The sequence below is a fragment of the Trichosurus vulpecula genome, chromosome 8, assembly GCF_011100635.1.
Source record: "Trichosurus vulpecula isolate mTriVul1 chromosome 8, mTriVul1.pri, whole genome shotgun sequence".
Lineage (NCBI taxonomy): Eukaryota > Metazoa > Chordata > Mammalia > Diprotodontia > Phalangeridae > Trichosurus > Trichosurus vulpecula.
In genome coordinates, this window is record NC_050580.1 from 99,367,145 (window position 1) to 99,377,946 (window position 10,802).

The following is a 10,802-nucleotide window of genomic DNA, read 5'->3' on the forward strand; positions in this document are numbered from 1 at the left end:
GTAAAAACAAACAACTTTGAAAGACACAAGAACTATGATCAATACAATGACCAACCATGAAAAATGAGGTATATTTTTGGCCATTGCTGAAACAGGAATTTTTTTTGCTTGACTATTTACTGTAAGGGTCTTATTTTTCTTATTCTATTTGGAGGAGAGAAAATAAACTTTTGTTGGAAAAATTATTAAAATAAATACATTCTATTGACATGACCATGAGTAAGTTGTTTCACCCCTTGAGGCTTAAACTGGAAGGAGTTCACAGGATCACAGAATTAAGAGCTGGAAGAGACCTGGCCTTAACAGATCATCCTTATTTTTAAAATGAGGAAGCTAAGGTCCAGAGAAGTTAAGTAACTTGCCCATGGTCACATAGTTATCACAGAATAGAAATATGAACCCAGGTCCTGTGACAACAAACCAGTACCATTTCCAATACACTATACTGCTTCTAATACAGAATTGGAAGAACACTCAGAAGTCATTAAACCTAATGCTCATTTTTATAAAGAAACTAGGCCCAGAAAGATTAAATAAACCATTTACAATTAGTAAATAGGAGAAATTTTTGGTATTTGATATCCTTTCTAGCTCTAAAGCTATGATTCTGTGATCCTCAAAATTGTAGGTGATCCAAAGGACCATGCAAAGACTCAGAGCTGGCATTAACAGGCTGCATAAAATATATTGCCAACATTAACTTGAACCCCAAAAGATGAAAAAGATGTCACTCAGGAGATGTTTGAACACCAAAGAAGATGGAAGAACCGTGCAGTGAGAGGAAAGGATAGCAGTGTTGCACTGTTATGAATATAATGTTAGAAGACAACAGAGGAAAGCCTCCAGCACACACTGGGTATCCCCCATGGGAAAGACTGATGGGAGGAGATGGATAAGAATCTCAGAGAATAAAAAGTCAGATAAGTTTCTATCTACACTGTTAAAAGAAGGAATACCAGTAGAGATGAAATAATGGATTCATGAAAGTTTTAAAGAATTTTTTAAAAGCTCAAGTTACTATAAAAATACATTTTATTTGTCCAACTTCAAAGCATGTCTGAATATAAAAGATAACAAAAGACACCAAATTCTTGGTTAACTCCTCTACTTGGGTCTTCTCTGAACTTCTAAATTTAATATGTACTGTACTATGTTGCTATAACTCAATTTGACAAGTAATCATTAAGTATTTCCTACGCATATGGCACAGGGCTAGGGATACAAAAGATACAAACTTTAAAAAAAAATTTCCTCACTTTAAGAAACTCACATTCTAAAAGTTATATGCTTGATGTGTTGATTTCTCTAAAGTGTTAGCTTATTGTTTCATTCTTTTTACTTGTATTGCCAGTTATTTGACATAGTGCCTTACACAAAGTATAGTTGCTTAATGAATATTTGTTGATAGGTTGAGTTGTACACAAATTTGTATGTACACTGTGTGTATAATACATGTATTTAATAGCATCTATTAAGATCCTATTTGTTTCTTACCTAGAACCAGGGAATTTATGGGAATTTGAAAGGAAATAGAAGGTTGGTCTTTGTCCTTGTTCAGCTTATAAGTAATTTTTATGTGTGAATATTTTATCTGCCAAAAGATATTGGAAACTTCTTGAGATTTATTCCCTGGGATAGTTCTGATAACAGGTACTGAAAAGATAGCTACTGGCTATTTGTCTTTGCACTGGCTGCCTCACTCATGCTTGAAATGTACTCCTTCCTCATGTCCACCTCTTAGAATGTTTAATTCACTCCCTTCAAAACTCAGCTTGAGGGACCTCTCCTAAATGCACTGATCTACTCAGCTGCTACTGCCATAACATGCCTCTCCCTACAAAAACAAATACTTTATATTTGCTTATATGTGTACATCTCATTTTCTTCCAATAGAATATAAGCTGCCTGGAGGCAAGGACTGTTTCATTTTTCTTTTTGTGCATCCAGTGCCTAGCATAGTCCTTGGAACTGAACAAATGCTTATTGATCAACTGACTGAAAAAAAAATATTTTTTAAATTTTGATTTGAAAATTATTCATGAATTTTCCACAAATTCACCAGACCATAACAACTATTCAAAATGGACCATTTGCTATTTATCATTAAGAAAACAATTACTACTAGAAAGACTCCTTGATGTTGAAAAATGAATGAAAAGAAATTAACTTAAAATGTGTCATGGTAAATGTGTTTTCCTCAGTGGTGCTGGGAGTGGGGATTCAAGAGCTGAGAACAGTCATCAGGAAAGGTAGCAACCTTTAATAAACATTTCTGTGAATTTCTACTGTTCAGATTGAACAGAAAAGAAGGAAGTAAAAAATTAGGTCCAACACCAAAGGACACATTTCCGATTACAGAAAATAAAAAAATGAATGATGACATTGACTACTATTTGCCTTTGCTATCTTAGGACACTTTTAAAAATGTGAATCAAAGCAGAATAAGTTGTTTTTAAAAAAACACCCTTTGGGGGGAAGTTACATCCAGCATTTCATAAATCTAGCTTTTCTTCATATACAATTTCTGTACCTAATTCAAAAATTACCTGAAGTCTCTATGTAGTAATGGGTAATTGCCTTCCAGTGATAAACAAAATCTTCTTGTAAAGGAAGAGAAGGAGCAAGCTATAAAGAAAGAAAAAAAAAATCTCATAATTTAGAAAATAGCATTATTTTATTTTCCATAGAATGAAAAAGAATTCTTGTTTATTTATATATAATATCATATAAAACACCCACTTTTAAATGCCTTTTGCTCCAGGCTGGGTATTAAAGTGAACCATAAAATACTCAAAGAGAAGAAAATAGAAATAGAATTTATATAGAAGATAGAAAATATAAATTATCAACATCACAATTTACCATTACTGTTAGACCTTTTCTTGGTATAGTTTTAAAAAATGTTTTTTATTAATTACTCTACTGGTAAGGATGTGTCATATTTTATCAAAGAAAATAGTTAACCCATCCTCATTTTGCCAATATTTATTTTTAAACTAAGGCTCACATCAATATTTAGTATCAGCAGAATGAAACTATATCAAGGGAACTTTGGACTTTGGACTAAATTATAAAACAGTACTATTTCCACATCAGCAGGAAAGAATATATAAAGCCAACTAAGTAATCAGACTAAAAGTAACATTTTCAGAGACATTTAAAACTAAGTCTTTCCCATTTTATGCTACAATAGATATTAAATGAATATCACTTACGTTAGCAAATTTTCATTTCAGAAATATACCTGTTACTTTATGTCACATTTTATATTTTAAAAAGTTTCTATTTCTACTTTGAAATTCATTTCAGGCCATTCTAAGGATCAAAATTGCATATTTTCAAGCTCTGTACATGACAGCTACAGAATCTCAGATTTCTACTAACAAAAAGAGAAAGAACAAAACAGTTTGGACCCAACAACAACTGATCTGAGTATTTTAGCAATATAGTTTGTATTACATAATTACAACATATTTTGTGATGCTGGGAAATAATTTATCACATTTCATAAAAATTTTATTATTTTATTAAAGGCGGAGAGCCTGTCAAGCTTGACTTTGAATGAGCAGACTTGATAGCTAGAAATTTAAAACAGATAATACTATGTCATCCTGAACACAGAACCCAAAATTTCATACTGTTTCTGTTATTTTTAGGGAAGCTAATAAGTAAATAAATTGCCAGAGGGGACTTGAAATTGGAAATACCAATGCCTTAACAAATGCTAGACTACTTAAGAGGATACAAATACCCAACTATTTCCCATATTTCAAGTAAAAGGAGAAAACATGCTTAACATACTTTTAACAAACTATTTGGTTATTCACATATATAAGCACATAGATACACACATTTTTATCCATGTAACCATTGGTAGAGAGAGTTTCCTCTTCTGGGAGTTCCCCTATCAATGACCTTTCAGGTCTAGTCCCTAGGTCTACCACTATTCATGTATGCTACTCAACAAAGTCAGATACCTATTGTGACCTTTTTATTATTTTAAAATCACTTAGTAGACATATAAGACTGAAAGGATCCCTACAGACCGATTTCCATTCCAAGGAGCTGGATCAAAATAGCTTACATTTACAGTGTTTTAAGATTTGTAAAGTACTTTACATACCTTATTTCATTTGATTCTTATAACAACTCACCTTAGTGAAGTGTTATTATTATCCTTAATAACTGGGAACTAAGGCTCAGAAGAGTTAAATGACTTGGCCAGCATCCTACAGCTGGTAAATTTCTGAGGCAGGATTTAACACAGGATCATCCAAGGAAACCCTTCAAATAAACCTTATAGATAATTCTAACAAAAAGCAGACTTGAAAATGAATTGCACTTGAGTGAGGGAGGGCTGTGCAGAGTCACCAGCCTCACTTTCTCCTCAAAAGCCATCTGGGTGAACATTTTGATGGCTGAAATCCATCTAGTTATCTGGGGCAGGGGTGGTGAACCTGCAGCCTCTACATGGCCCTGTAGGTCCTCAAGTGCAACCCTTTCACTGAATCCAAACTTCATAGAACAAACTTGGACTCAGTCAAAAGGCTGCACCCAAGGACCTAGATGGCCACAAGTAACCTCTAGGCGCAGGTTAGGTTCCCCACCTATGTCTTAGGGTATTACCAGATAGATTTCCTCCTTAAAGATAGGGCCACAAACTCAATTCACTCTCAAGGACTGGACAACAGGTTCCCCTGAAAGCACCACTTAAGGGTTACTTTTCTGAACCCCCAGGCTCACAGTGAATATAAATAGGGTTACTTTTCTGAGGCCCCAGGCTCACAGTGAATATAAATAGTAATAGTTTCTCTTTTGGCCAGCAACCCTGAGGGTCTTCCCCTCCCAGTTTGATTTTTCTTTTTTCTTTGTTTTCATTAAAGATGCTATCCATTGGATCCATTGGCTCACTTCTTTAAAAAGCCTATTCACTAAATTGGCCTTGCCTCACTCAAAGTGAGACATCGGAATGACCTTAGCTTAAAAAGTCCAAGGTCTCTCACTGCATCCTGGGCCATCTCCAATCACCCTGATCTATATCTGGCCATTGGACTCAAATGACTATGGAGGAAAAAGGGAGGCCGGTGACTTTGCACAGCCCTCCCTCACTCAAATCCAATTCATTTGCAAGTCATGTCATCATCTTCCTGAAGTCATAGTCCTCTTCCAGAACAAAGGACAAACCAGGACAAAAAGCAGGTCTTAAAAAATACACCCATAATCCACAACTTCTATTATCTCTAGTCATGCCTTTTCTTTTTTCTCTCTTCCTACTTCCTCTCCAAACATTAGTGATCTAAAAAAAAATAAATCTATCCAATAGGAAGATGTTGATTTCTACAAATCTTTTTGAAGTCATTAAAAGCCTTTATTAAAGAAGAAAAAATAAAAACATGAACTTGGGAATGGTGTAAATAAATAAATAAATGTAAGGAAGATTGAAGATATTATGAGAAACATTAAGTATGAGACAAATAAGGGAAAGAGAAAAGAGTAGTTAACTGGGGAAGTTAATAGTGAGAGAGGCCATTATACAATCTTGTTTTAGCCTGATACCTACTTTTAAAAAGATTTTTCTTCAAAACATGCATATTTCCCTAAATTCAGTTTCATCAGAAATATCAGTTGTGTGACAGATTTCAAAATTTAGTAGCTATTAGGGAAGACATATCTAGTTATTCTTAAAGATTTAGTGCTTTTGTTTCATTTTTAAATCTTCAAAGATTTAGAAAGAATGATAGATGAATCAAAGGAGGTAGCAGTTGTGCCAGATAACTTTACCAATGCAACTCTCAATCTTTCTACAGGGAGGGCCACTGCGAAATAAAAAATTCAAGACTAGGCTTCTGCTATAAGGCTAACTAACATGGACCATGTGTTTGCTTTGTAAACACCTCTCTCCTAAAGATGAGATTTGAAATAAGAAACTTATTTTAAACAGAAAGTTAGATAGGTTCAAGTAATAGTTTAAGTTTCCAATATTTCAAATAAGGGATTAGTAAGACAACACCATAGTAAATCTACCTATTCCATTACTAATCCCCTTTGGACTAAGCAAAGTACATTTCGTTTTGCAACTTGACTACACTGATCATATATCATAGTTATCTGTGAGGTGCCTAATGTGATCTCCTCCCCATTAGAACTGTTAGTTTGAATGCAAGAGTAGTAAATTAGAAATGTGGAATCAATCACTGCATAGAAACTCTAATTCTACCACTAAAAAATAATGAAGTGTGATTAGGAAGATTTCTTAGAGTTTTGCTTTATCCTATACAGATCAAGTGCAAAATGTGGAGGCTAATGGTGAGGAATCTTTTATACTCCTTCAAAAAAAAATTTGAGTTTCCCTCACAGTAATAAATACATTCTTGGCTTTGATAGCAAGCAAAAGTGTTCAATAACAAAGTTTATATATATGTATATATCCCTCCTTCACTTATATAAACAATGGTGGCATATTTTCTATTATTGAAAGAAACTTGAGGACCTATCCTGACCAAACAGTTCTTAAAAAAAAAAAAATCAGTCCTACCTTTCTTTTCCTTAGTGCTATCTCTTTTCCCCTTAGCCCCTTAATGTTTCCCTCTCTTTCTTAAAATACTGTCGGATCCTGTAAGGCCTACATCAAGTCTACTATCTGTAGAAGGTACTCACTAACAACTCCAGCCAATGATTTCTCTCCTGCTCTAAAACGTGTTGCCTGTAGAAATCATATGACACTTAATCACATGCTTCCTTATAATTGATTGTATTTGTATAATTGTATTTATATATGTCATCTCACCAATGAGATAATAAAAATCTTAAAGGCAAGGGTAACCTCCATATCACAATGTTTTATGCATATGTTATGAAATGGTTCTGGAATGGAGTCATAGACATATTTAAGACAGAACAAATATATGATTCTGACTTTTTAAATCCTTGTTGATGTTTAGTTGTTTTAGTTGTAACCAACTTTTCACGACCTCATTTGGGATTTTCTTGGCAAAGATCTGGAATGGCTTGCCATTTCCTTCTTAATTCATTTTATAGATGAGGAAACTGAAACAAACAGGGTTAAATGACATGCTAAGAGTTGCACAGCTTGTAAGTGTCTGAGGCTGGATTTGAATTCAGGTCTTCCAGACTTTGGACTCCCGGACCCATGCTCCAACCACTGTACCACCTAGCTACCCTTTTAAATCCTATGCTAATAATTTTGGAAATTATTCACCTCAAAAATCCCTTTTTACCTAGTTGGAGGGAAACAAGACTTTACACAAAAACTGAAGTAAACATGATTATCCCCCTTCATAATGTCTAGGGGATATTACCCTGTCTATGGGGAAACATGCTCCTTAAAACTGGAATTAGACTAGCAAGGAATTTAAAGCAAAGGAAGGCAATCTCTTTCCTCTTTAGTTGCTTCAAATTATATAGTCCCCAAATCATCTAAAAACACATCTCAGATGTGTGGCATGTAACACTGATATGTTTACTGGCAATAAACAGGATTACAATCGTATAATGGATACAATCTGGCTCACAGAAGTTAGTTAAAAATGAAGACAGCTAGCTGGAATTTTGTTAAAAGAATTTTTCTTGGTCAATAGATTATCTTAGTTGCAGCTAAGATAAAATTAAATAAGAAACGTTTATTAAACAAGGAGAATTTCCAGTTGCAAACTGTTTTAATGCATATTCACAAACTGCTTGACAACTCTAATGATTCAGCAAAGAGGAGAAAAATAAATTGCAAGAGACAGCATAGAATGAAGAAGCCTGGAAAGGAATATCAAAAGGGCTAAAAATGATTTTAAAATTATTCAGCACAGGCACTGGAAGAAAAATAATACCACTTTCCAGTAGTCTTCATGAAACCCCTATAATTATACACTTGGACAGCTGCATTCAGACTGAATCACATAGCAGAGGGAAACCATAGAAAATCAACAGAATGAGTGAAGAATAAAGACTTATGAAGAAAAAATATTCTAAGAGTTAAATTAATACAGTTTGGATTAAAAATATGACTATGGAAGAAAGTTCTTTGAATACCGAAAGGGAAGACACACTAAAATAGTGAACACATGGAATATTCAAATTAAGATTTAATACAATGTTCCATGAGAGGCTGGGTAGAGAAAGAACTGGGCTCAAAGCCAGGAAGACCTGATTTCAATCCTGTGTGACCCTGGGCAAGTCATTTTACTTTCTCAGTGCTCTAAAGAACTCTGAAGACTATGAGTTGCAGAGAAGATGCTGAAGAACAGTAGTAGAGGGAGTTATCTCATGTAGGAATTGCCTATATTACTGAAATCACAGTTCGAGTCCCTATTCCTTATCCTATGATAACAGGATAAAATTTTAAAAGTCCAAAGTTGTTTGATCTACAAAGAAGCAAATTCTAATAAAACTAGCAACACAGGAAAGTAAACAGAGGAAACAACACTGGCTCAAAACATTAATACTAAATTAATAGAAGTTCTACAAAATGTTTAAATTCATAGGACCACATTAGTTCCTATGATTGATCACGGGGAAAAAGGATTGTTGATTTTCATCAACAACTTGAAAGAAACCAAAGAACTCATTATCATAGAGATAGTCTAAGGGTGCCAACAACATTTGCAATTATAGAAGTTAAGATAAATAAAGGCAGAAAACTTGGGTCTTAGAATAGACTCAAATTTTATAGGGAAGAGGGGGGAGAAAGGCCATCTTCTGCCCTTTCCAAATACAACTGCCATACATATCATCCTTAATAGATGAATGAGTTGAAACAATGACAGATGCCTTATTTTCCCTAATAAATAAAAGATTTTTTAAAATCTTGCTATCCTAAATTAAAGGAATTTTAATTATCTTTGGAATATAACACGAAGGATGATGTTAACAGCCTAGGAGAGGTGAACACAGAAAACTAATAAATGTACACTATACTTGAGTTTTAAAATCTATCTTATCTTCTCTAGCTTCAATGCTATTCTTAAACGTTGGAAATTCCACTCCTTTCTAATCTCATACTGTACAAGTTTTCCCACAGTGCTTCCAATAAAGCTAAAATCAACACCTGTCGATTTAAACTCTTGCTTGACAAAAGTTGTATGTTGTGGTTTTTTAAGTTTTATTTTGTTAATGAGCCCAGTAAAAGGGATTATAACTATTGGAAAGATTACATTGCTAATTAAATAGCCTGTCATGATAAAATCAAGAATTATTGACACCTTTTAAAAAAATGAACATGGAACTAGACTATTAAAAACTATTTCAAGTTGGGGAAAATAATCTAAATATCATCGGCTTTAAAATAAGGCAAGAATTATTTTTTTAAAAAAATAACAAGTCATTGTTACATATTCTGTTTGCTCATTTACCGACTTCTGTCTTCCTAGTTATTAGACAGCATCTTTATATACATGTCTCTGAAATTCTGAAAAAGTAAACAGAACTGCAGGATAAAAGAAAAGATCCAGGAAAGGCAGAAGACAAGAAAGGAAACAGATGGCATCGGTGAAAGCTCGGGTATTGTTTAAATCCATACTTCATTAATACCCCCCTCCCTCCCAAGCCCCATTTCAGAAAAGCGAAAATCAACCAAGTGCACCTAAGGGCCTCGAAAAAAATAAAAGAAAAAGCAAAGAGGCAGCCGGAGCTCATGAAAGGAGCCGTGCTCAACTGGGCCCAGAAAGGTCGGGGAGCACAGGGAGGACACACCTCCTCCTTCCTTTCAAGAAAACCAAAACAAGCCCTGGGGTCCGGTTCCTCGCTTTGTTTGGGCTCGGCCAGGAAGTCTTTTTCCAGGGGAGGGCTAACGGTCCAGGAGCCGAGGGCTGGGGGGCCCTGCCCAGGCCCAAGTGTCAGGAGCCCCGGCTCCACTTTGATAGAGGAGGAATGGAATGGGGGGGGGGGGACGCCCTGGCTGCGCCCCACTCCCCCACCCGCTCCGTGCCGGACGCAGAGGCCCCAGACCCGCAGCGCCGGGCTCGGGACCACGAGCCCCGGTCACCCTCTTCCTCCCCTCCCCCGCCATGACTGGGGCACCAGCCCCGGGGAGGCCGGGATGGACCCCAGACCCTCCAGGGTCTCCTCTCCGCCTCCAGGAGGTCTCCATGGCCGAGCTCGCGACCCTCACGGGGTCCCCGGGCCATTCCCTAGAGTCCTGGGCCCGCCAGGTAGGCCCTGCGGGGATCCCCGGCCTGCCGTGCTGTCCGCGACACCGCGGCCTTACCGCCTCCACGGCGTGCTGCAGGATGGACGTGAACTTGGAGAACATCCTGTCCCGGGACTGCAGCAGCTTCTCCCGGGACGACCTGGAGAGCTCTTCGATCCGCCGCCGCCGCCCCTGCTGCGGCTGCCGGGGCCGCTCCAGAGTGAAGGCCGGTGCGGCGCTGGGCGGGACGAACGGAGCGAGGGAGTGAGGGAGGGAGGGGGCACGGGCGGCGGGAGCCCGGTGAGGCAGCCCGGGAGCAGCTGGGTTGGGGGGGGGGGGGTAATTGGGATAGCCGCCGGGGACCCCCTGAGGCTACGGCTCCGCCGACACCGTGGCACTGTGCTGACACCGCGCTCCTTCCGCCCGCCGCCGCCGCTCCGCCTCCCAGGCCGCCAGGGGGTGCGGCCGAGGCTTCCCCGCCCCTCCCCTCCGGCCCCGGGAGGGAAGAGAAGTCTGGGAGGGGGAGGGGCAAAGGGACGGGAGAGGGGAACCCCGGAGGGGGGGGCGGGAAGAGGGCCAGGAAGAGCGGAGAGAGGAGGCGCGGGGAGGTGGGGAGGAGGGGAGGAGGAAGAGGGACGGGGCTGACCCAGGATGCTCCGTGCCA

The 10,802-nt window shown here is 38.0% G+C and overlaps 1 protein-coding gene across 1 annotated transcript in view; it reads right to left on the reverse strand.

The window, feature by feature from the left end:
- FAM160B1 (family with sequence similarity 160 member B1) overlaps positions 1-10,589 on the reverse strand; it is a 54,214-nt gene extending 43,625 nt beyond the window's left edge. The window contains exons 1-2 of the mRNA XM_036735058.1: positions 10,217-10,589; positions 2,547-2,625 (exon numbers count right to left, since the gene is read on the reverse strand). Of these exons, the coding sequence (XP_036590953.1) occupies positions 2,547-2,625; positions 10,217-10,261 (124 nt within the window). The 5' untranslated portion in view covers positions 10,262-10,589. The remainder of the gene's footprint in view (positions 1-2,546; positions 2,626-10,216) is intronic.
- Between the last annotated feature and the right edge of the window lie 213 nt (positions 10,590-10,802).